Genomic DNA, 27,040 nt, shown 5'->3' on the forward strand with positions numbered 1-27,040 from the left:
AATCCAGAATGGCCCTGCCACTGCAGCCTGTCACATTGCTCCAGGAATAGTCTCAGGTTATTGTCAGGCCATCTGAGCCCACGTATTAATAAGTCAAGGCCGGAGGGCAGAGGCTCTGCTGTGGGTGAACACAGGGCAGACTCAGAGCTGGCTGAGGGCTCTCTGTGCCGGGCACCAGGCCAGTGGGGCCACCTAGAGGTCCCCAAGGCACCATCCTGCCCTCTAAGATCACCCTGCCCCTCCCCAGACATGCCTCTGGGGCCACCTCTCTGTCTCTATGGGCAGGACACAGGAAGCTGGTGGTTTTGTCTGCCTCAGGCCTCAAGCAGCACCAGGGCCTTCATAAATATAAAGGACCCTATGAACTCCATTGGGTAGAAAGAGAACAGTTTTCTTCTCTGTGACTTTAATTCTGACTCTGCTCCTGGAGCGACAGAAATTTAAGCTTTGTTATTTTCTGGGTCTTTTCTCCGGCTTTCTGGGGACGTCAGTCACCTAGCAGCACTGCGTTCAGAGGAGCCCCTTTTCTTAGGCTCTGCTCCACATGGATGGTATCGGACATCTCATCCCCTGCCATGTGGCTCTTCTGTGCCTGACGGGGGCACTTGCTCTGCAAGGCTGTGATCTTATCTAGACATGTCCCCATAGTCAGGCTGCTCTAGGTCATTCAACCCACCTCTTGGGGCTAACTGGGCCTCTTTCTGGAAACTTCCATACTCCTGCTCATCACTACCCCTCCGTTTCTCCATGGTCTGGGGAAGTATTGCGCCTTTTCTGTTTTCTCCCAAGCATTGAGACCACACCTGAATGCCTTTCATTCCCCCAGGGATGCTTGAAAACCTCCAGAAAAATGAGTTTCCTACCCTCCTCTGAGACTTTGAACCAGTTATCAGAGGAGGAAAGAGGGAGAAAATGTGTCGGGAGAATTAACAAGAACAGAGTTTAAGAGATCAGATAATATTCTATTACATACACGAATCATTCAGTTCTCACAAAAATCCTAGGGAATGTTGCTGAGCCATTTTATAGATGACAAAACTGAGGCTTATGGAGGTCAGTGTCATGACCAAGTCCAAGGTAGGCTTGGGTCCTGAGCCCATTCTGTTTCGCTGTGACACCTGTTCTGACCCAGGACCCCCATGCTGTCCTCTCGGGCTGTAGAACCCACCCAGACCCCCTGCCCAGGGTGTTTGTGACCTGGCATTGCTTACCCCTGCATCTCTACTTAAGCTTCTGGGGTATTCCATCCCATCTCCTGCAGCCAGGCCGCAGTAGGGACAGCGGCTAAGCTCCGTTAGCTGCAGCCTGGGCTTTCTTGAGGCAGTGACCCCTCCCTCAGGGTTTAGCACTTGTACACAATCCCTTTTCCCATTGAGATCCCCCTTTCCCTCTCAGGTGGTGAGTTTTGCTGCTCTGGATCTAAAGCTGCCCAGGATCCGACAACAACCCCACTCCTGAGTTGTATCCCTTTCCTGCCGGAAGCTCCCCAGGGAAGGCCAAGTCCAGGACAGGATGTCCACCACTGGGCATGGAGTACCCTCCTTTCCTCCCATTCCTGCCCATCCTGGGGAAGGGGACATCTGGGAGTGGGGTCTGAGACACGCCGCTCACATCCTGGGAGCCGAGCAAGGGGGTCCGTGCCAGAAGCAGCCACGTGTCACTTGTACTTTGACTTCCTTAATATTTTCCCCTTTAAAAATGGATTTTAAAAAACTTTAGTTATACTCTAAACAATAAACAGTTATAAAATCAGATGTGATATGCTAGCTTTATTATGTTTCTAACACATTAAATTCTTTTTTGAAAATGTTGTAACTGTTAAAATAAAAAATATTCAACCATGTACCATCCAAAAGCCCAGGTCACCTATGGGGGATGTGCGCTTTGCATGCTGGGAGAGTCTGCGCAGAGGCTGGGAGAGAGTGGGACCATGTCGTGGGTGCTCAGAAAACCAGCAGTGCCATGTGGGGTTGGCAGCCAGGTCTATTGCCACCAAAGGGCAACCTGGCATCAGGGGGTGTGTCCTCAGTCCTCACTGGGATGGGGAGACACGAAGGTTGGGTGGGATCCTACTTCTGCCAGTACCGGCTCAGTCACTCTGCACCTGTCACTTTCCCTCTTATTCTTCCTCTCTACTAGTGACCCGACCTGACCCTGAACTACTGTGACATTCAGCTTCTGATGTGCCTGGAACAATGTCTGATGTGTGTCTGGAACAAGGTCTGGCATGGCCCTGCCCTGCTCTAGCCCCAGTGTCTTTTCTCTACACATGGCTGACTTGGAGGGCACAGCAGTGAGCCAGCCTGTAGGGTCCCCACTTCCTGGGAGGAGTCGGTTCCCCTTGCACAGGGCACTCCTGCCCTGCCCTCTGCCAGCACCAGGCTGGGTGTCCCTGTGGGCCCTGCCTGACGTGACCCAGCTCAGGAAGGCTCTCAGACATCCTGGCACTCTGTGCCTCTGGCTGGCCCGCTGGGCATGGTTATCAGTTGCATGGACTGAAGGCGTCTGCCGGCATCCTGGTGGCCAGCCGGGTGGCTCCAGCCAGCTCTGAGTCCCTCCCTTCCCAAGTGACATAATAGGCTTCTGCATTGATCCATGCTCTGGAAGTGCCCACCTGCTTCCAGTGCAGGAAAAGCCACCCCAGCAGGCAGGGAGGTTGTACTGTCAACAGCGTCCTGTGGCCACTGGGAGATTTCTGCCTGAAGAAAGGACAAAGGGATCCCTTAGCCTCCTGGGACTCCAGATGCTCAGAGTGCAGAGAGGAAGTACGTCATTTGGAAAGGACCCTGCCAGGATCACCAGCCCAAAGGCATCTGGGAAGCCTACAGTCACCCAGAGTCGGCTGAGTTCTGGGGACCGTGCTCCTGCCCAAGAGCAGCATCCACAGCTGGCAGCTGGGTGACCCACCTGGGTGCTGTGGGGAAGGTCCAAAATAGACACTCGGGGCCCTCCTCTTGCTGGGCTCACTGTGAGATCCAGGGCAAAGATTCAGGAATATCCCAGGACTTTTCATTTCCTGGGTTCCTTGCAGGACAGACACCTGCTTCTTGGCCCCATAGATGCTTTCACAGGCTTGTGGGGGCCCCATCCAAACTCCCCTCTATATCTCAGGGTCTCCCTCCTCCACATCCCTACCATCCTTGCCCTGAGTTATAGCCTTCCCTTGTCCCCCACCATTCCTGCCTCTAAAACCCCCTTCCAGGATCCTGACTCAGGTCCCGGATCCCTTGTGGGTTCGCCCACCTTCTTCCTCCCTCTGGGGGCTGCTGCCATGGCCAGGGCCGAAACGCAAAGCACCTGCCTTAGCTTCCCACCTCCCTGTCAGTCTGTTCTCCCCTCTGCGAGCCCAGCCCCTCCTGACCTGGCCTGCCCCTTGGCACCTCTCTCCAGCTCCCTGAGCCTGGCTGGGTTAGTCAGCGCCACCTGGAGACAGATCAGGTGGGTGAAGGCTGGGAGGTGGCACCAAGCAGCAGAACAGGCAGAGAGACACAGCCCCTGCACGTCCTGGTTGTGTGACTCTGGGAAGTCACTCCCCCTCAGTCTTCTTCATGTGTAAAATGTGGGTTGTAAAAAGGCATCTGGGAAGCCTGCAGTCATCCAGAGTCGGCTGAGTTCTGGGGACCGTGCTCCTGTGATTAACAGGAGCCTCCAGCCCCTCTGATTAACAGCCAAACCAGAGCTGGCAGGCAGAGGAGCGGAAGCACAGGACTGGACATGGAATTAATTCAAGTGGACATCAAGGCAAGAGGGACATTGAGGGAGTCCAGGATCTGGCACTGGTCTATTTATTTGTTCATTAGCCACCGGTGTTGAGTTCCTTCACTGTGCTAGGCCCATGCGGGTATGGGGGCTCCAGCAGTGGGCCGGCATACAGGTTTCTGCCTGTATGTGGCAGGGGAGGCCACTGAACCCAGTTGCTGCAGACTGGAGGTGACCTCCTGTGACCTCCTCAGGAGGTGGGTTCATGGCTGTCTCTCTTACTCTCCTGGGAGCCAGGGGTAGGTCTGGGTCCTTGGCTCTGGGGAGGAGGGTAATGCATTGTGGACTCTCCAAGCAAGGTCTGAAGGCCACACCGTGCAGCCACTCTGGGAAGCTCTGGAGATGCAGATTTCTGGGTGTGGCCTGTGGATGGCCACATTAGGATCTCTCCAGGTGAGACCCAGAAATCAATGCATGGGATGGGCTCCCACCTGATCCTTTTTCTTCTCTTTTTTAAAAAATTTACCATCTTTTTTTTTTTTTTAGTTGTAGGTGGACATGATACCTTTATTTTATTTATGTGGTGCTGAGGATGGAACCCTGTGCCTCGTGTGTGCTAGGCAAGTGTTCTACCACTGAGCCCCAACCCCTAATTTACCATATTTTTTACTATATTTATTTTTTAGTTGTAGTTGGACATAATATCTTTATTTTACATTTATGTGGTGCTGAGGATCGAACCCAGTACCTCACACATACTAGGTGAGCACTCTACCACTGAGCCCTAACCCCAGCTCCTAATTTACCATATTTTTAAAGATATCTTATTTACTTATAGATGAACACAATACCTTTATTTTATTTATCTATTTATTTTTATGTGGTGCTTATGAGGATTGAACCCAGCGTGCCAGGCAAGTGCTCTACCACTGAGCCACATTCCCAGCCCTCCCAGCTGATTCTGATGGGCCCTGAGGGTCAGAACCTCTGCAGTGGGGTGGGTCAGCAGGGAGACTTCACTTAGAAGGGATGAAGGTGTCACAGAAGAGGTTTCTGGTACTTTGAATCTGGTTGGATTTATGCCTGAAATAGACCGTTGCTCTTTTGAAAAGCTGGGAAATTGCCCTCTAGTGAATCCCAAGACACACACACACTGTACACCTCTCCCATTCCCCAGAGCTCAGACTGCAGTTCAGAAGGCCCCGCCTGGCCTCCCTCCAGATGCCAGGGGGGGAAAGGAGTGGGCCTGGGGAAGACATGAGGCAGTGGCTGCTTTCACCCTCTACTCTGTGTAGAGGGCTCCACACGTGACCTTTGAACTCATCCTCCTGACAAGCTCAGGAGAGACACATTTATTCCCCCAGAAGAGAGGAAGGGAGGGACCAGGACGGCACGTGTGGGTGGCTGGGATTGGGACTCAGGTCCACCTGGGTCTTTCTGAATGGCTTTGGTCTGCACTACGCTCCCCAAGTGGGATGAGGAGTGACCGCTGTTCCCCTCATGGCTGTCCACCTAGCCTGTTTCCAGACCCCCCTGAACCTGCCCCAGTGATAGCCTCACTCATGGTATGGGTCACCAAAGCTTGCACAAGGAGTAACTTCTCACTTTGGCATTAACTTCAGGAGAATTAATAGATGATTATGTGAAATGATAATTCTTAGAAGAGTATAGTCATAACTCACATATTAAATGAATACCTGCCCGGCATTTTATTTGACTAGTGAGGGAATCAGTAAGATATGAACTCTGGTTGGTCAGCCTGTTCATAGGAGAATTCAAAGTACCTCACATATAAGGCAGAATGGTAAAATGAATTTATAAGTGGGTGCAAACTGGGCTGAATACAAGGAAGAGTGAAATAAATTGTATTTCAGCCAGACATAGTCATGTGTGTCTATGAATGAGAATCATTTGCACCGTTATCAATTACCTATAACATACAGATTTGCAAAATAGTCCAAAGACAATAAAATCAGATAACCCATAGAATCAGATAACCCAGAAGGTTGTGCTTAAACAAGGCCTCTAGTTCTGTCTTCTTTTTGACTCATTTCAAAGTCTCTCAGTTACCAGAAGTGACCACAGATCTGGATGTAAACCCCCTAGCAGCCAAATGAAAGAGGAAATCCACTTCAAGATTCAGTGTCTCTAAGAATAGTAATTTTATAAGAAATTCAGCTTTTCACTGTATTGAGACCAGGTCTTCCTTCAAGAATGGGCCCCCTAAAGGGAACACAGTGAGGTAGAAAGCAACATCCTCAAACACCCTCAAGCATACTGGTGACTCTTGCGTAGCTTCAAGGTAGTGCTTCTCAAAGTTGGTCCCAGCCCAGGAACATTAGCATCAACTGGGAACTTGTTAGAAATGCACATCCTCAGGACCACCCCTGCCCACTGAGCATTCTGTGTTTTAACAAGCCTTCCAGGTCATTCTGATGCAAGATGAAGTTTGAGAATCAAGGAACAAGTGTTCTCGACCTTATCATATCAGAAGTACCCGGGTAGCTTTAACATGATACCATGCCTGGGCCCCACCCAGACCAACTCTATTGGAATCCTGGAGGTGGGGCCTGGTTAGGTATATTTTTGAGGCTCCTCCGGTGGTTGTACTGTGCAGCCAGGAGAGAGGCCCATTGCTGCAGAGTCATTTAACCCAAGCTGAGGCCATCTTCTGTTGCAGAGAAATCCAGACCCACTTAGGTAAGGCCTATCTGAGACACTGTAACATCTTCCTTCCTGTGTCTTCAGCCCCGAGCACTTACCATGCACATGGCAGAGTCCCAGGCTGTGAAGGTGAAAAGGTGCATTTATTAGACACCACTGGTTCCTGACACAAGGAGCCAGTACCTAATGAGAACTTTTCGTAGGAGTCTAATGAGGATTCCAGGCAGGCCAGGGGGACAGGGATGGTGACAGGGTGGAAGGGGGGCAGCCCCTGGCCCATACCCCATCCCAGTCTGATACCTTGACTCTTCTCCACAGGCTGTGAGGGGCTGTGGGACAACATGAGCTGCTGGCCCTCCTCTGCATCAGGACACACCGTGGAAGTGGAGTGCCCCAGGTTCCTCCAGATGCTCACTAGCAGAAACGGTGACCACTCAGCCAAGGGCTCTGGCTGGAAGGCTGTGGGGGGGTGGCCTCAGCTGGGAGGCAGGAGACCTGAAGCCTTCTCGGGGGACAAGCAGTGGTGAAATCATGGGATGCTTGTTGGGGACTGGAAGACTTGTTTGGGGGTCAGGGTGGGCTCGATTCTCAGAGTCCCAAGGAAGTGGGTGGGAAAAAACATCCAGGGGAAGGTGATCAAGAATGCTGGGCTGGCTTCTCTGCCCCATGCCTCTCATTTAGGGATCCCCTCTATTCTTCCATGTTGTGTCCCCCTAACCAGTAGCGCCCTTGCTCCAGGCCCCCAGGTCAAGGACCCCACTCTGGCAATGCCAGGTTTCCCAAATGTGTGGCCTTCCAGAGTGCTCCCGTCCTCTGCCCATTCTGCCAGGCCCTGTGGGTAAGCCAGGGCTTCCCTGGGAGCCCTGCCCTCCTGGAGACCTTTTCCTGAGGACAGCTACAGGGTACAAGGATTTCCTTAATTGATTAACTTTGGTTTAAGGTGGACCCTGTACCAGGCATTTTATGTACATGGGCAATGATTACAAAACCCCTGCAAGCCATGTCCCTTTTCTCTACACCCAGTAAATCATTTGACCCAAGTAAAGAGCAATGACAATATTAACAGTGTCTAAGAGAGGTTTGTCAGTTTGCCTTAAAGTTCACAGCAACAGATGGAGAAACTTAGGACTCAAACTTGACTTCTGATCTGGTGCTCTGACCTTGAAATCATGGTTGGTCTGTCCTCTCATGGTTTGTGTGATCCTGGGAGGAGGACAGGGTCCTTGCCTTTGACTCCTTACCTCATCATTGAGGTCTTGCCCTTCTCCTTCATCCGCGCAGAGCAAGAAAAGTCACCTGACAAGGTCCTTAACAAGGACAAACCAAAGAACAGGTCATTTAACACCAAAACCCACCAAACTTCCAAAGTCAGGAAGGAGAGAATGTTCAGAGAGACTATGTTCGACAGCTCTTCATCGCTGTGATGAACACCTGAGAAAATCCACTTGAAGGAAGAAAGGTTTGTTGTGCATCACAGTTTTGGAGATTTCGGTCCATGGTTGGTCAGCCTGTTACTCTAGTAAGGCAGAACATCATGACTGAGAGCATGTGGTAGAGGAAAAATTGCTCACCTCATGGCAGCTGGTAAGCAAAGAGAGAAAGGAAGAGACTTGCATACCAACCCTCCCTTCAAGGGCACACCCAATGACCTAACTTCCAGCTGTTAGGCCCCAACTCCTAAAGGCTCCATCCCTTCCCCATAGCATCAAGCTGAAAATTAAGTCTTTAGTATACAGGCCTTTAGGGAATGGTCCAGATCCAAACTTAGCAGAGATAGACTGTGGAGCCCCAGAGATGAGTGTAGATTCTTCTCATTGTAATTCTCTAGCACGGAAGTACTCAAGTACGCATGCAAGTGGGGACACACACACACACACACACACACACAGAGATTTCGGAAACATGCTGCTGAGGCTCACTGTCCCTCTGCCCCACTGAAAACCCTACAATACGGATATGGAAGGGGACCCGTGGCTTGAACCCCACTCTTCCATCCCTGATTTAGTAACAAGAGCTGCTGATCAGACAAATCCCCCAAATCTTAAAGCCTTCATACAATGTTTGTCCATATTACATCACAAACAGATGTCCCTGATTAGCAGGCGACTCTCCTCCCGATGGCGATGCTAGATCTTACACCTTACCACCAAGGCTTCCACATGCAACTCCAGGGTGGCTGGCCAGGAGAAAGGACCCAGAGGGTCACCTAGGGAGTTTGAAGGCCTGGCCTGAGAGAGACACCACTCTGCCTGCATTCTCTTAGCCCAAATTCAGTTATATGGCAACACCTAACCGAAGGGGACGTGTGTCGTGCAGTCCAGCCCTGTGCCAGTCAGCTGCATGGCCCAAATGGCTCATTGTCATCGAGCCTCAATTTCCATATCTCCAAAGTGGGAGCAATAAATAATGCCTGCCTATAAGGCTGGACTTGGAAATAAATTTTGAATATCTTTTTCTCTTTTCCACCTTCTATCACTCCTTCTTGTTCTCCCCTCCACAAATTTCCCCCCGGCCCCTCCCCCTTCCCCTGCAAACTCACCCACAGTCTACTTCTGGCATGACCCTTCCATGTCTGTCCTAGGGTCTGTGAAGATCAGGAAGCAGGACACCAACACAGCCATGGTTGGCCTAGAAAACTAGGATGGTCAGTTGCAAGATCAGGACCAGACCCTCCTGGTCCCTGACTTCCAGACAATGCTCCATCGATGGCTGATTGGGATTTTCTCCTGTTGAGAAGATTTACAGCTCTTCTCCTCCTCAGCCCTCCCAGAGCCACAGTGCCTCCACCTCCTGTTCCCCTCCCTCCTGTCCTTCTGCAGAGGGGCCAGGCAAAACCAGTGCCACTGCAACTGGGAAGGAGAGGTGCCAGCCCTATTACATCACTCCCCAGTTACTCCCTCCTCGTTAACTAGAATTCCCTTGACCCCTTTTGAGGCTCCCTACCCTCGAATCACTCACCACGCATTGGGGACTCCCCCAGGGACTCAATTCCCTGTCTGCATGCTTTAAGGATGGAAGCTGCTTTAAGGATGGAGTTAGGCATAGGGAATGCCTAACACAGCTGCAGTTTCACCTTGCCACCACATGGTGCCGCTGTGGGCCGCAGATCCACACTGAGGTCCTGACTACTGGGAGCTTGGTTCCAGCCGTGGCGTGGTGGGGAGGACCGTCCCACTCAGTCCTGCCTCGGGCTTTGGGGTGTCAGCTGGTCCACACACACACAGATCAGGACCTTCAGCTAGTCACCCAGAACCTTCCCTCCCCAAGAGGTCTGCCTTTGCCTTTGATTGGACTCCTGCTTCCTTATCAGGAAGAAAATCTCCCCCTAGTGGTGTCCCCAACCCCAATTCCGACCCCTGTGGGAGAGCCCAGTGATGACAAGGTGGTGTTCTGGACCCTTCTTTTAGAACAAAGAAAAATAAATAGCAGAATTATTTCATAAATTTACTCTTCCCAGGGTACCCACCACATGGGCCTGACAGGATGGGTGTCCTTGTGACTGGAGAAACTACAGCTGCCTTCTGCCCCAGAGAGTTCTCATGCCAGGCCTAAATGTTCCCTCTAGGATGCATTTCAAAGGGCGCCTTCTTCCAGCATTGCTTATTCAAAAACGCATTCTGGGTGGAGTCAGGCCTGGCCTTTCTTTCCTTCCTGCTTAGTGGGAGGCAGCAGCAGTCCCCAAACTCATTAGGGGCCGGGAGGCTTGGATGACAGCATTGGACTGATTCTTCCCCTAATGCATGTGAATATGTTTTCAGGGGTGCCCTGAGGTGTACGCTGGCTTGTACCTGGCTAAGGACCCCATAGTTGTTAGGAATTAAACTGGGGTGGCAGGGGAGTACATGGGATTATGGGGGCCCCAGGGAGTCCCAATGCTATGTTTGCAGCCTTGCAGGTGGCTCTATCAGCAGGGGACTTTACCTTGTCAGCAATTCTTGGCCCTGGCCTGGGTCACATGCAGATCTCTTGGGAATCCTGCTGGGTCAGCGAGGAGAGGGCCCTAAACACCAGGCCAGGTGCAGCGGGCTGAGTCCACAGTCAGCCTGAGGCAGGTGCTACCTTTGGATCTGAGGTCTGGGTGTTTGTTGCCATTGAACCATGCCAAATTGGACCACCATTCTTTCCCATTGCCTCCCCTGAGTTCCAAGTCCCCGTGGCCTGTCCACTCCTGCCTTATTTGGAAAGGCTGAAAGGAGAGGAAGTGGGGCTGCAAGGCCTGCTCTGTGCTGGCAGCAGCCTAGCCTTGCTCCATGTGCCAGTGTTGGTCCTGCTTGCTTTTGCACAGAGGCTGATTATTCCTACCTGGCACAGAGAAGTGAGCAGGTAAGGTCACACAGCAGCCCTGGGTTTCAAACTCAAGTCTGGCTGCCTCTAGAGACCTAGGCTCCAGGCCTCCCTGACCCTTCATAGGCTGGGCATGTCTGGAGCCCAAAGGACAGAATCTCCTGGGGCTAGAAGCCACAACTGGGACCTGAAAGAAAGGGCCAGACAGGAAGGCAGCATAGTGATAGGTTCACCCCATCTGGGCACCATGGCCTTGATTTTATGTTCTGCAAAATAGATAACTCTTGCCTTCCTGGGGTCTGTGAGGATCGGATCAGAATCCATACAGAAAGTACACAGCACAGTGACTGGTTCTAGAAAGCCCAGCCATGTCTCTAGCTCAGTGGAAGCTGTTTGGTCCCAAAGTCTGTGAGTGGTGGCCCAGCCCCATGGAAGAGGACTATCCCAGGCCCAGCCAGTGTTGTTAAGGGGCCCCTGGACAGGGTTCTCCCCTTAGTACCTAGTGATCCTTGTCCTCACCTCATGATGTCTCCCACTCGCCAGAGCAGGGGATCCAGATCTTGGTAGCCCAGAGTATAGAAGGCAGCTGGACCTCAGTCCAAGGTGGGCACCTCCTCCTGGGGCCTTCTAGCTGGCATCTCCCTTCCATTATGGGAAGAGCTCCATGCAGGTCCTTCAACTCCATTCATATGCCTTTCTCTCTAGCCAGCCAGAGTCTGGTGCACAAGGGCCCTGGGCCCAGCTCAGGGCAGCCCAGAAACCATGGACTACCTGGTGAGAGGGGTCAGCCTGCAGCCTTGCCTGGGTGCATGGGGCAAACAGAACTTCAGTTGTCTCCACAGGTAGCCTTGTTGTGTTGGCTAAAGGACTAATAACTCCAGCCTTCTGGTGAGAGGTGGCTGTCTGGAAAGGTGTATCTCAGTGGCACTCTGGTGGCTTTCAAATGGCCCGGTGAGCAGGGCATGAAGTGAGATATGAAATGGAACTTTCTTGGAGCAAGTTTTGTAACAACAGTAGACTGAGTTAAGGTCATTGGAGTGGCCAGGTCTTTGCCGCCTCCCCAGATATTCTAGGGGACCTTCCTGATATGTGTCGGCAGGACCTGGGGTCAGGCAAAGCAGGAGTCAAGAAGGGAGCAGGAGTCAATAAGGGCACTAGCACTAGCCCCAGAGTTCCAGGCCCCTTTCCCCATTTACTAGGGTGTAATCATTGCAATTATTGAAACCCCATGTGCCTCAGGTTCCCCAGCTATAAAATGGTTGTAGCATTTACATGTCACTATAGAATTCAGTATAAAAATAACATTGCCAGTACCCACTGCTTACCTGCTGGACACTTGGCACCCACAGGTTCCCTGTTCCGAAACTGCACACCAGACGGCTGGTCAGAAACCTTCCCCAGGCCTGACCTGGCCTGTGGGGTTAATGTGAACGACTCTTCCAATGAGAGGCGGGTAAGCCAGTCAACCTCCACCCCAAGGGGGTCCTGGGAGGTGGGGAGGCCTGAGAGGAGACAGGGGATACCAGTGTGGGCCAGAGGTCAGGACCTGGGGCCACTCTCAATCCCCCCACCACTCCCCTGCTCAGCTGAGCTTCCAGACCTCAGTCTATCAACCTAGAGGTGAAGGTCAGGAAGACCCTAGTTACTGTGAATGTTGCCATATACCACCATGAGACTGGGGTGGTTTATTTATAAAACCAAAAGAGAAGCCACGTGGTGGCTGAATGCTCAGAGCCAGGATGGTGAGTCCGAATCCTGACCTTGAACTTGGTGTCTCTGGGGAGGAAATAATCACTCTATGTCCCAGTTTCTTCATCTGGGAAATCTGGCTAGTGATAGTTCGACTATACAGGCTTGTCAAGAGAACTAAATGAGTCAGTACAAGGATGTGCAAGATGCCTGCCTGGCCCCATAGTAAGTGCTCAATAAGTGTTGGCTCTCAAGGGAATCTCTTGGATCTGGTGCAGAGCAGTTTTAGACTGAGAGGAAACTCCTGTGAGCTGAACTTCTTTGGGTACCCTCTGAGACTTCCTCAGATGGTCACTGTCAGGGTCCATCCCAGGCTCAGCTCCCCTCCCAGGACAGCCCAGACCCTCAAAGCTCACATATCCTGAGCCCTCTTGCCCCCGACTTGGCCTTTGCCACTGGGACCCCTTGCTTGGACAGCACTTCCCTTCTCTCTTTTCCTGATTCTTTCACATTCTTCAAGATTCCACTTGGTTCCACCCACTGTAGCCCATTCTGGAAAGTCTCCCTCACCCACAACAAAGAAGACCCCCTTCTGTGCTCTGCGCTGGCCTCTGTTACCTACCATGCTATGGTAAAATGGTCAGCAGGTGCCCTCTCTCTCCATCTCTCTCACTGAAAAGTGGACATCCATTCACACAAACATTTACTGGGCACCTCCTAGGTCCAGGCCTGGGTCTGGATCTGGGGGTCCTGCAGTGACAAATTAGAAAGTCTTATTTATTCCCAGGCTATCACGGTGTCTAGAGGCTTCATGGTGCCAGATAAATGTTTGTTATGCTTGAGGTTAAGCGTGAGAATCTGGGTCCCCAGCATTCCTCCACCCTACAAAAAAAAAAAGCTTGTTGTTCTGAATGTCTATCATGTGCCAGCTGCTTGACGTATAATTACATTTCAGCCTCAAAATAGCCCTGCAAGCTCATGGGGAAAGGAGGAAGTTGGGCAGCAGACCACACTGGCTTCTGACTTCTTCCTCAGATTCCCGACTCCAGTCAATCCATCTAGTTCTACTTGCAGGAGTGGGTGGAGGATGGAGTTTCTTCCCCTCTGGGGCTTATCCAATTGGAAACAATAGGAGTGTGGAGTGACTCATGGGCACACAGTATCATGGAGCGCTGGGCAGTGGGTTCTTCTGCAAAGGACTATTTCCGTCATTTATTCATGTGTAGAAAGGAGGGTTATGTGTATCAAGTTTGTAAAGTCATCAAACTAAGAAGGAACATTCTCACGATGGGTGGCAGGATGGAGGGTCAAAGGATGCTTTGGGAAACATATCAAATTTCCAACTGATTTATTAAGAAAGTGAAGCTCACATATCAGGGAAGGCAGAGAATGGGCTCTGGGATTCTTTGACGAAGAAGCACCACAAAGTTGCCCAGGGCCAGGTTATTTTGATCTCTCTCCCTTCCATCCTAGCAACATCTCTTAAAACTCTTGTTGCCATCAGCAGTCATGGCCAGAGATTCTGCCATTCCTTCTGGCCCAGAAGATGGAACTTCCTAGGGTTCCTTCTGAAGAATTGAAAGACTTCCCCACGCCACACCCTGCAAACACCCCCCACACCCCCCCACACACACCCAGGAGCCTGTATTCACATCTCATTGGTCCAAAATGGGTTAGACCCACCCCACTCTGAATCAATCTTTAGTAGAGGGATGCATAATTGATGTAGGTGGAATTTCCCAAACTTTTTGGCCTTAGGATTCCTTTACACCCATAAGAATTACTAAAAATCCCATGGAACTATAGTTTTTGTGATTTGTTTTATGTTTATGATTTCTTTTGCAGGGGCGGGGGAATAATGGGGATTGAACTCAGGGTCACTCGACCACTAAGCTACATCCCCTGCCCTATTTTGTATTTTATTTAGAGACAGGATCTCACTGAATTGCTTAGGACTTCCCTGTTGCTGAGGCTGGCTTTGAACTCGTGATCCTCCTGCCTCAGCCTCCCAAGTCTCTAGGATTATAGGCATGTGCCACCATGCCCAGCAGTTTTTGTGATTTATATCTATCAAGTAACACAACAGTTACTGTTGGCTTAGACTAGTCAACTGGAAAGAATAGAACCTGGAGCCTTTACCACAATGTGTATGGCAGAGTTGAAACTATAAAATCCCAAACCAAGGGGCTGAAACTTCACAGAGGCAAATGCACAATTATGGACTCAACTCAGAAAGTTAATTATTCAAGAATGGTGGAAAGGAGACCTAGGTTGACTTCAGCTCATGCTACAAAAAATAGTAACAATTAAAATTTAAAAAAAAAAAAAAAAACAGAGCCTGGTGGCACATGCATATAATTCCAGTGACCCAGCAGGCCTCAGGAGGATCTCAAGTTTGAGGCCAGCCTCATCCATTTAGTGAGACCCTGTCTCCAAAACAAGAAGCCAAAATGAAAAGAGACCAAAACAAACAAACAAACAAACAAAAACCCTAAGACAGGAAGGGTTTCCAGATATGACCCTCAATGCATGGACTTTGAGCTTTACTCTGAGATTTGAAGTATCCTTTTTTTCTAATTATTATTGTTAAAATGTCTTTTTCTTTTGTCTATTGATGGTGAAGACACAGCTTACTTGGTCTTCTTGCAACATTCTTCCTTGGCACACACCACTATTTATTGACGAAAGCCCACAGTGGACCCGGATTGACAGAGAGACAAGGCATGTCTTGCCTGCCTCAAGCAGGGACCGCCAGTGCTTTTGCTAATTCAGTTTGATGGGAACATGGCCAAGCCCATTTGCACAAGTCTACTTTTGCAAGGACAGAGTTGAGAGGTTGCAAAAGCGACTGCATGGCACCAAAAGCCTAAAATATTTACTCTCTGTCTCTTTATACATAACTTTTGCTGAAGCTGATCTAGAAGGTACAGCAAGAAGGTGGCCCAGACAGGCTGCACAGCAAAGAGACAGGCAACTGGACCCCAAAGAGGCAGCAGGGGGTTTCTGAACTCCAGGTCTTCTGCATCTGTGCTTAATTGCAGATGTTAAGAGCCAAGGAGCCAAGGGTCACATTAGGACTCCAGGGAGCTGGGTTGTTTCTGGCTGAGACCTGGCAGATCAAGGAAGGCATGAGAGCTGGGCTAGAGATCACCCGGCAGGCCATGACTGCAGCCGCAGGACAGTGCAGAATATTCTGCCTCAACACTCTCAGGGGTCACCCTGAGCCTCCTTAGGCTCCCACGGGCTGGTCCAAGCATCCCTGGGAGTGAGGCTTATGTGCTCAGCTGCAGAGCTTATCCTGTATGCAGCAAGATTCCTGATTGACATGTTGTCCCCAGTTTGACATTTCATGGGTCCCAAATTCTAGGAAACACTGATCTAAGGCACCTCACTGCCTATCAGGGCTCTTTGTTTCATCCATGAGAGGTGACTCCTGGCTGCTGGGAGAGCATTTAGGTCAGGAGGGAAGTTCAGTGTCATTTTAGCAACCATCCTATCCAAGGTCACTTCTTGTTGTCAAAAAATGTATGATTACTCTGAGTCAAAAGCTACTTATTTTCTGGTAACTTCTTCCCTCTGGAGACTACATGTGAAATCTTGCCTTCTACACATCAATCATTCTGATATTTTCTCCCCTAAGTTGTTTTTTCCTCCCTGTGGGTATAACTTACCCAAATGTTTTCATACCTTCGGAAATGCTCCAGTTTATTAATGTGCCTCTTAAAATAACATCCCCGACCTGGACATGACACTCCAAGCATTCCAGCGCAACCAGCTGCTCTCAACACTCCATCAATGTAACTGAGAATAGGCCTAATTTTTTTAGCAGCTACCTCATACCTCAGACTTCCTACCATTTCATGCCGCTGACTCATTTTGAAGGGTAGATGATAGAGTGGAGTGGGGAAAAATTACCATATACTGAGAGTCTTCTAAATGCCAGACATTGTCTGGATACTATATCCTGATAACCTTATTTACCTCATCATTCTTCCAATAAGCCTACAACATAGATATGATTAACTTCATTTGGCAGATGAAGAATCTGAGGCTTAGGGAAGTTGATTAATTTCTCCTAGGTCACACAGCTGGTGAGTAACAGTCCTGGGCTTAGGCCACTTGTCTCCTGGCTCTGAAGCCTATGTTCTTTCTCTATGGTACCCTGTGTGACTCCATAGAGATTGGGCCATTATTGTTGTTGTTATTATTATTATTATTGTGTGTGTCTCTGTGTGTGTATGTGTGTGGTGTGTGTGTGTGTGTTTTGTTGGAAACTGAATCCAGGGCCTTGTGCACGCAAAGCAAGCACTCTACCAATTGAGCTATATCCCCAGCCCCAAGCGTGGGCCTTTTCCTATGAATAGCTATCAGCCAGGTTTCCCCAATCCAATTCTTGTGATTTCTTAAGAAATTAATTAGGTGGATACAGGCAACTCAGATGGCAGTAACAGGGAAATTGTAAGTTCAAGGTCAGCCTCAGAAAGTTAGCCAGGCCCTAAACAACTTAGTGAGACTATGTTGCAATAAAAAATAAAAAGGACTGGGGATGTGGCTCAGTGGTGAGGTTTAATTCCCAGTACCAAATAAACAAATTAATTTAAAAATGAATTACCTTTTATTTTGGTTATAAATAGCATTGACCCAGTATAGAAAAATTTAAAATACAGATAAAATACAAAATAAAATAGCTCTATTCCCAAACCTAAGATTCAAAGTTAACCACTTATTAACATCCAACATATCTCCTTAAAATCTTGTTTCTAGACATACATGAGATTGAACCCTATGGAATAGCTAATATCCAATTATTTTGATCTACATAAAAAGAAAATTTCATATAATTCAGCCTAACATTTTTTACGTTTATAGCTAGGATCATACTGCCCATGTAAAATATGTATCTGCCTTTTCCTGTCACAATACATCGACATGTCCCAACTTCTTTGAAAACTTTGGAAACCAGCATTTTAACAGTGGTATAATATTCAAGTCATTTTAGTTTAAAATAATTGAGTTAACTATTCTTCTGTTGTTGTATGTTTCTTTTCCATCAATCAATAGTTCTGAAAGAAATATTTTTATATATAAATAAGCTTTTGTTTTTTCTGACTATATTATCTTGCAGTATTCTCAGAAAATTGGGTCCTGGACCCCCAGAGACACCTATATCCCAGTATGCTCAAGTCCTTATATATAAAATAGTGTAGTATTTGTACATAAACCCAAGAACACCCTTCCATATACTTTAAACCTGTGTGTGTGTGTGTGTGTGTGTGTGTGTGTGTGTTGCTGGGAATCAAACCCGGGGCCTTGCACATGCTAGGCAAGCACTTTTACCATTGAGTTCCAGCCCTCTCCAGTACACTTAAATCATCTCTAAATTATATGTAATTCCTAATGCAGTGTAAATGCTGTGTAAGTAGTTGTTATGCTACATTATAATAACAAGGAATAATAACAAGAGAAAATATTTGTAGTACTACTTAGTATAGAAGCAATTTTAAAAAAAAAATTTCAGTCGTGGTTGGTAGAATCTGTGAATGCAAAACTGGCAGATATGAACAGTAGCTGTATTTTCATAGAATTAATTCTTGGAGTAGAAGGAAGATCAAAGGAAATGTATGTTTCAAAGGCTCTTGATAGAAATCTTAACATCACCTTTCAGAGAGATGGAAGCAGGTTTTACTCCCACTATACTTTCATCTGAATAGAATGTTATTGCTTTTAAATATTTGTTAATTTGATTGCTAAAAAATTATCATTTTAAATTCCATTTACTTGATTCTTTTAAAAACCATTGTACAATTTATTTTTCAGAACTTAAGTGCAGGTCTTCAATTTCTCTATGTCAAATTTTAACTTTTTGCCCCACATTTCAGTCTATGGACATTGGTATCAAAGATGAGCCAACAGTGTGAAGTGGCTACTGAACAAATAAATGCCCGATTGACTGTATTATGAGGAGCACAGTGTGCGGATCAGGGAGGTGGTGGTCCCATTCTGCTTCTTCCTTGTTGGAGAATATATCTGGAGCTTTCAAGCTATGTAGTTCTGGGTATCTTATCTAAGGAGATTGACAAACTAGAGCATACTCATTGATCTAAATAATGAAGAATTGTGGAAGGAGATTAAGAACACAGAATAAATGCCGAGAAGATAAGTGAAGGACAGATGTGCAGAACTGCTTTGTTGGAAAATGATAGACTTCTCTGTATCTTCCTAACTCTTCTATATAATACATCTAATGTTCAAGGTGAATTTAATTTAAATGGCTCCAAAAGGAAGAAAAAGCACTCACAGCTGCAATATTAAAGCCAATTTTAGCTTCATATAAGAAAAAAAATCTAACATTTTACACTGTTATGCTCCAGATGACTTCCTGAAAAGGCAGTGAGCACCTTATTCTTACATATTCAAGAGAAGACTTGAGTTCAGAGTGTTGGTAAGGGCTCTGTACACAGTGTACAAGTTTGAATAGGCATTAGAGGATACTCCAAATTTTTCTAAAGTCAAGCTGTTATGATCTTACCAGTTTGTGATGTGACATCCTTGGGGCACAAATGGAATAGCACTCAGGACAGTTGGGCTCAAGCTGACTGAAGAAGAGGCACTGGGGCACATAAGGGCCAGCAGGTGGGTGGTTGGCTGATACGTGGCTCTCTCTGCAGCATGCCTACCTGCTGAAGCTGAAGGTCATGTACACCGTGGGCTACAGCTCCTCCCTGGTGATGCTCCTTGTAGCTCTCAGCATCCTCTGTGCTTTCCGGTAAGAACATGCTGCCGGTTTTCCATCTTCCAGCCAACTTTGGGTCTTACTTGCTCAGGTCAGAAAGAGGAAGGTGTGGGTGGGCTGGCTTGTCGCCTCTCCATATAAAGCTCACCTGTGGCAAAACATAAAGTTCCTGTGACCACTGCATTCCTTTACTCATTCAACACTCGCTAAGCATTACTGATAATGTGGCCAGATTTTTTTTTTTTAACAAATGTTGTTTCTAATATTCTCCCAATGCTATAAGAGACACTTTATAGGTGTCTAGTTTGACTCCTGGTTGCAGGAAAAAGACAGAAATCTGCCTCAAAACAACTGAAGAAAACAAAGGTGACCTGACCCACATAATTGACAAGTTCAGGGGCACATGCTTTAGGCATGGCTGGATGTAAGGCAGATGCTCAGAGACATCAGCAAAACTAAGTCTTCCTCCATTTCTCTGCTCTGGACTTTCCTCATTCTCTGGCAGCCTTTCTTCAGAAATGATAAAGATAACCACTAGAGGAGGCAAGTGCTATCAGCTCAGTAAAGCCAAGGGCAAAGTGAACGTCTTCCCCATCAGTTCTAGCAAAAGTCCTGGGAAGGGAGTTCTCATAGGCTCAGTTTGGATCACGTGTTCAACCTCCGAACCAATCAGTACAGTCAGGGATGGAGCGCTGATTGGTCGAATCTGACTCAAACGTGAGGAGGGCGGAGTCTTCTTCCGCAAGAGCTAGAATGGGCTGTCTTTGAGAAATACTGAGTTTTGTAGCTGAAGGGGAATAAGTAACCACATTTTTGGTTCCTACAGCAGAGGAAGCAATTCTGGGAGATGGAGAAAATGATAGGTCAGGGCAGAAAGTACATTGCCCCTACAACCTTCGCTTAAAAAAAAAAAAAAAAAAAAAAACTGCAGTTATGAGACAATACACTGGACACCTGGGGGTCCCAGGTTCTCATTCAGTTCTATTCACAGAGACGGGTGAGAACTGGAAGGAGCTGGGGTCAGGAAGGGCCTGGCTGAGTTCCAGCCCCTCCTGGCTTTGGCCCCTATAGCCTTGCAATCTGTCCCTCCAGGAGGCTCCACTGCACCCGCAACTACATCCACATGCACCTCTTCGTGTCCTTCATCCTGCGTGCCCTGTCCAACTTCATCAAAGACGCTGTGCTCTTCTCCTCAGATGACGTCACCTATTGTGATACCCACAGGGTAACATGGCTGGGCCCCCTAGGGTACAGCTATGCCTGCCTTTTTTTTTTGGGGGGGGGGGGGTTGTGTGGGTAACGGGGTTGAACTCAGGGGTACTCCACCACTGAGCCACATCCCCAGTCCTATTTTGTGTTTTTTTAAGAGACAGAGTCTTGCTTTTGCTGAGGTTGGCTTTGAACTCATGATCTTTCTGCCTCAGCCTCCCAAGATGCTGGGATTACGCTAGGTCTCGGGCTGCCTCTTAATGTTAAAGAAGTCACTCCATCAGGAGAACCCTACACTATGGCATCCCTGCCAGGATTTGGAATTTTCTAGTCCAGGTATAATGAACAAGTCAGGGCCATTTTAATCATCATCAATGATGCCTCCTAACAGTGGTTGGCACACCCCTTCTTCATTATTTCCATGAAAAGTGAGCTTGGAATGAGTTTTGTTACCCTTGGCTCAGAAGTTCCTTCCCTCTCTAAACTAGTTTCCTCATCAGAAAAATGAGAGGGGTTGAGCAATATGGGGCAGTTTTCCCACTGAAGGAGACTCTTCCTTATAAAGTCTGGCAGCCAGTTCCAGAATTTGAACCCAGTTACTGCTTCCCTATGGATGGCTCATTGACCATCTTGACAAAACCCATGTGGGCCTGTGGACTTCTACTCTCTAGAGAATGCTGTGGGCTTGGTCTTCTGACAGGAAGGCCACAGGAGTTGGCTCCGAAACTTGAGGCTCACTGTGGCCTGGCTCCTGCTTCCTATAACCCGGAGCTTTTTCCTTTTGGGTTGATCACCAGAGGGAAGCCATGGCCACCTGACCTGGACTCACCTGCCTTTCTCTGTCCAGGTGGGCTGTAAGCTGGTTATGATCTTCTTCCAGTACTGCATCATGGCCAACTACGCCTGGTTGCTGGTGGAAGGCCTCTACCTCCACACACTCCTCGTCATCTCCTTCTTCTCGGAAAGGAAGTGCCTGCAGGGTTTCATAGCCCTTGGATGGGGTATGTTTCTCCACAGTGTGGTGTCTGTGCAGCACGCAGGAAAGGGCCCTAAGTAGAAAGGATTTCTTTTCTTGATCCAGCTCCACATTAAACTAATTTCTGTAATCTTCTGCAAGTTGCTTGATGTTTGGCTCTTTCTAGTTTATCTGTTGAGTGGGAAATAATAGCTAAAATTGGGCACCAATTTCTGGCATCTGAGTCCTTTTAAAATTTGGTTCCACCCAATACTTGTGGCCTCATCTTCCATTTATATGTCATCTTTCTTGCTTCCTTTCTGAATCACGATGATTTTGACTACTAGTGTCAAGTCTGGCTCAGGTAGACTTTAAACATAAAAGAAATTAATTGGCTTATGCAACTAAAAAGGCTGGGGATCGCCAACTTTAGACCAGGATGAATCTAGCAGTTTAACAGTGATTCTTTCTGTCTCTTAGAACATCAGATTTATCCTTCACCTGCAACTCCCAGAGTAATTGCCTATAGCTTTTGGGCTACAGGCTTTTTATAACCCAGCTCCAATGAGAAAGAAAGACTATGTCCCAGCAGTCCCAACAAATATTCTAAGATTCACTTGGATTGGACCTCTTCAATCACATGCACATCCTTGACCCAATCATAGAGGCTGAAGGACTGGAATATGCTGATTGGCATAAACTGCTCAAACCACGTGGCTTCCCGAAGGAAGTTCACCATTTATTTTATAAAAGGGGAAATGATAGCAAGATAGCCACCTGCAGGCCCCCATTACATCTCTTCCTCCTTGCCTTTCTGGTCAAGGAACTCCATTTCTGGTCAGGCATATATGCATCACTTAATCATCATAACACCTCAAAAGCTTCTCAGAGACCTCAGCTCAGAGATGGAACATACTATGCTCAATTCACACCATACACAAGAGCAGACCCAGGATCCAAACCAAGGCTTGTTAACATCCAAAGCCTTTTAATTTTTACTTTATCATTAACAAACTTCCATCCATTTACCTATCCACCCACCCATCTATCCATCCTTCCATCATTCATTTGATAAAGACATGTGTTAGTTACCCACTGGGTTCTAGTCAGAGAGCCAGGTTCCTGTGATGATTCCCAGGCCTACAAAGACAGTATGTGTCCCAGCCATTAGATTCATTCAGTTTCTTCCTGTTCCTTTTAATTAAGAAGGGTTCCTGCCAGGAATGCCCTCCTGTGCCTTTTCTGCTTGTCTAAATCCTTATGTGCAAGGGCCTGGTCTCCCCATCAGACCAGCAGGGAGGCCACCTGAGCTGGCAGAGTACACTGCTTCTAAACCTTGGCAGCCTGATGAGCGCATGACCCTCAGCCAGCAGGGGCTGTAGGGCTGTACAGATGTCTGTCTCCGACAGCAGTCCCAGAGGCCTGGGGACCAGGGACTTGTCTTATGCAGCTAATTCTGACAAAAAGCACCTAATTTGGAGCTCAGCTCTTTGAACTTTGAAGTCCAAATCTGCCAGGATTAGCTGTGTGGACATGGAGAGTTTTTCCTCTACAATACCAGGGTCAAAATTTACTCAACATCTTTGAGCACTTCTTTGTGTTTGGAGATTATAAAAACATGGGAAAAAATTATCCCCAAGATAGAAGTTACCAAAAAAATTTACCAATTCCATGGCCCATGGTAAATTTGTAGTATAGTAGGGGACAAAACTGCACTGTGAATGCTAGGGACTTAGTTCAGTGATAGAATGCTTGCCTAGCATATGAGGCACTGGGTTTGATCCCCAGCATGGGAAAACAGAAGCATTATGATGATATCTCTATCATGGGGTTTTTAAGAGGCTTACATGAAATAATGAGAACATTTCTTTCTTGCTCAAGTATTTATTAAGCATCTATTATATGCCAGACCCTGTGCTGGGTGCTGGGGACTACACAGCACATAAACAAACAATGATCCCTTCTCTCCTGGCCTGTCTGCCTGTGAGGCCCCAAAGAGATGGTGAAGGGATTCAGCTCTTTTAGCTGTCCCTCCTAATAATTACTCTCATGTTTCTAAAGACTCTGCTATTCTTTCTTGATTTGAAGTATTATTGGTTACCTCCTTATGATGAAAGATAAGGATATAAAATTTTTTATCCACTACTCTCATTCTTCCATTGTGGGTATTCATAATATTCAGTTAAATCATATTTACATTATTATATCTATGTAAGTATGGCTTACTGTTGAGCAATATTATTTCAATGTGTGAGGAGACTTTCAAATGCAAAAATAGTGGCCCCCTCCTCAATTTGTACTGGCTTCCCCAGGGATAAGTTAATTAAATGAGTACATGCTGCCGTAAAATTAGAAGAAAAAAAAAATCCTTTTTAAATATGGAAACTTATCCTAGTCCCATATACAAACATTTTCTGGAATTTTCTTCCAGCCTTTATTCTACTAGCAATTTTTTTTTCTCATGTAGTTGTGGTCATTTCTTATGAAGAATTTTGAGTCTTGCTTCTTTCCCATGAACACACAAGCATGTTCTGAATTATTTCAAATCATCCACATTTTAAATTACCATTGTAAATACATTTGACCAAATATCTATTATTTGGACATTTCACATTTTTCTAAGTATTCACTATGTGTGTGTGTGTGTGTGTGTGTGTGTGTGTGTGTATATATATATATTTTTTTTTTTGAGACAGGGTCTCGCTATGTTGTCCAGGCTGCTCCTGAACTCATGGGCTCAGTGACCCTCTCCTCAGCCTCCCAAGCAGTAGGGAGCCCAGCACCACTGCACCCAGCTTCACTATTAGAAATAGCACAGTGATGAATACTTTATGGGCAAAGCTTTTTTCCCTCTATAATACAAAATCCCAGCATTTGGATTACTGAGTCAAAAGAAGTGAACCCATTTAAAGTTTTTAATACTTATTCAAGGTTTTAGTTTTTCAAAGTGTCTGAACTATCACGCTATGCCCCAAAAAGAATGATAGCTCAGCTTTTCTAGGAGATGAACCAAGCTCCCACTTGGTCCATGAACCTGAACATGTGGTAGGTCTGATGATTCTGCCTCAGAATCACTGCGGGGTGGCACATGTCCAACCCGGCTTGCTGGGCCCTAAAGTTTCTGAGTCAGTGGGTGTAGGGTGGGACCCAGTTCTGTGCATGTCTATCAAGTTCCCAGGTGTAAGGGAATGACCCCTGCAAACCCTGCAACCTCATGGGTTGAAGGCTTGGTCCCCAGTACGGCAGAGTTCAGGGCTTTTAGGAAATGCTGGATCATCAGGGCTCATCACTGGATTAATCCACTGATGGGTTCATAGCTGAATGAACTATCAGGAGATGGTGCAAACTGTAGGAGGTGGGACCTGGGTACTTGGAAGGAGTGTGTCCTTGGGAGCATGCCCTTGGGGACTATCTCTTGTCTCCAGTCCCTTCCTCTCACTCTGTTTCCCAGCTGCCTTGAGGGGAGCAGCCTGCTTGGCCACACCCTGCCTGCCAGGACTGTCTGTCTCACCACAAGCCCAGAATTGTTTAGTGAATTAATATTGCCTACTACTTGATCATATCTACATAAATATTGTTTACTACTGAGCCAAGTGGTACTGTAAGGGCCCAGCTAACACCGGAGGAAGAGACCACCAAGAGACTGACTTTATGCAATAAGCAGGGGGGGTTTATTGAGATTCCAGCATGCTGGGGCTCCGTGCCCACTCGAGAAGGGAAAGCAGCCCAGAGCCCAGAGCCGGGGTTGAACAATGCTTAAGTACACTTTTTTGGGGGAGGGCGGGGACTTTACATACATCACAGTCTCCTTTAACAAATCACCATACACCGCGGGAAAGTTAAACAACAATTCTTAGACTTGATTAGTACATACATTGGCGGGAACAGGGCTGGCTGGAGTGATAGGTCATTCTTAAGGAGGGGGTTACATTTAAACTGATTGGTTTAGGCCCTGAGGTGTGTACGTGCTGGACTGCACAGGATCTTAGGCCATAAATCAACTAAATGGCCAGTAGGGCATTGTCTTAACTGCCTCGGGAATTTAACCCATGCTTTGCAGTTTGAAGCAGGTTTACAATGCCTGGTCCTTTACATTTTAACTCAGGCTTTGCAGCTTAGAAACTTTACCCTTTCAGTACACAACAATTATCCTTCCGATTTATTTAGCATTTTATTTTTCCTGGAGTTGAGTTTTTTTTATTTGCTTATCAATATTTTATTATATCACTTTCATTGATTCTCCTGAATTCTCTGAAAAACCCTCCAGTACTATTTTCCAAATCATCAAATGTTAACAGGAAATCTCAGTGCCTATATGTTTTGTCAACCTAAATTTTGAGAAAATCAGAGAAATAAAAAACAATGACATTTCTTGGGGAATGGCGTTGGCAATGGGAATATGTGTGCCACAGTAAACTGTGACTTTGTTCAAAGAGTTGAAACCAGGAGGCGTTTTTTGTTTTGTTTTGTTTTGTTTTGTTTTAAAAAGAGGGAGGATTATATAAGATATAATCTTTGGCCACGATGACTAATAACAAGAGTGGCTCCCTCCAAGGTGAACAGTCCCTGGGCAAATGTCCTTGTAGAATTACTTCTTGTAGTCGCTGTGCAAACTTGCGGTCCTGGTAGAGTCTTTTGTGACACTATCAGGCAATTATGAGCAAGAACCTTTTATTTCTAACCTCCCAACTTTATTTATTTTTGTTAGGGTTGACCTGGTGATTCCACTTCAATTCCAACAACTTTTATGTTTCTTTCCATTTGTTCCTGCTGTATTAATTTCCTATGGCTGCCTAACACATTGCCACCAAGTTGGTGGCTCAGCACAACATAAATTTACTCTTTCACAGTCCTGGAGATCAGAAGTCTGAAATCAAGGGGTTTGCAGGGTTGACTGTGAGGGACAATCTGGTCCATGCCTCTCTCCTGTTCCTGGTGGTAGCTGGAAGGCCTTGGCATTCCTTGGCTTATAGCCACATCACCCCCATTTCTGTCTGTCTGTCTGTCTGTGGTCTTCTTCCTCTACATTTCCTCCCAGCATGTCTTCTGGCCTTCTAAGTGTGCCAATTGAATTGGAGTAGGGGCCCACCCAATTCAACAGGACTTCATCTTAGCTAATTACATTAACCACGACCCTAACTCCAAATACGGGCACCTTCCAAGGTTCTAGTTAGACCTGGATTGGGGGGTACAGCGCTATTTAACCCAATATATCTGCTACTGTTTTTTCTAGAGCTTTTGTCCCCTCCTGCTTGACTGGGTCTGGTGGTTTCCTAGACTTGCTCAGCTGTCTTAATCTTCATGCAGAGAATTCTCTTCACCTTCTGTCACAAATCCTATTTCCTTTATTTCTTGTCTCCTTCTCTTTTATTTCCTCCCTCATTGTGTTGGAGCACATCCTCCAGTATCTGTCTGACAAACAGGATCTGGAGGAAACATTTTATTTATTTATTTATATTTTTTATTTTTTGCATCGCACATCTGAAAATGTCTTTATTCTACTTTCACAACTAATTTGTCATTTTGCTGGACATAAAATATCAGGTCAAAAAATCATTTTCCTCTCAAGTTTCGAAGACTTTGTGTTTTGACCTCTAGTTTTATGGGGGGTGCCGTGCCATTCTTGAGATTTTTTATTTACCTTCCTATGTATAAAATGCAAGGGCTGGGGTGTAGCTCAGTGGTGAAGCACTTACCTGGCATGCACAAGGCCCCGGGTTCCATCCCCAGCACTGCAAAAAATAAATAAGCAAACAAACAAATAAATAGGGGATTTTCTCTCTGTAGTTTGCAATGTCGGGTGGGGG

General features: G+C 47.0%; 1 protein-coding gene across 1 annotated transcript in view; it reads left to right on the plus strand.

Annotated features, from left to right (window-relative positions):
* The window catches only part of Sctr (secretin receptor), a 62,797-nt gene that overhangs the window by 23,635 nt on the left and 12,122 nt on the right, over positions 1-27,040 (plus strand). Inside the window, exons 3-7 of the mRNA XM_027936801.2 lie at positions 6,682-6,789; positions 11,997-12,100; positions 19,005-19,102; positions 20,162-20,294; positions 21,126-21,279. Coding sequence (XP_027792602.2) covers positions 6,682-6,789; positions 11,997-12,100; positions 19,005-19,102; positions 20,162-20,294; positions 21,126-21,279 — 597 coding nt within the window. The remainder of the gene's footprint in view (positions 1-6,681; positions 6,790-11,996; positions 12,101-19,004; positions 19,103-20,161; positions 20,295-21,125; positions 21,280-27,040) is intronic.

This window comes from Marmota flaviventris, chromosome 11 (genome assembly GCF_047511675.1).
Source record: "Marmota flaviventris isolate mMarFla1 chromosome 11, mMarFla1.hap1, whole genome shotgun sequence".
In the NCBI taxonomy this organism is placed as follows: domain Eukaryota; kingdom Metazoa; phylum Chordata; class Mammalia; order Rodentia; family Sciuridae; genus Marmota; species Marmota flaviventris.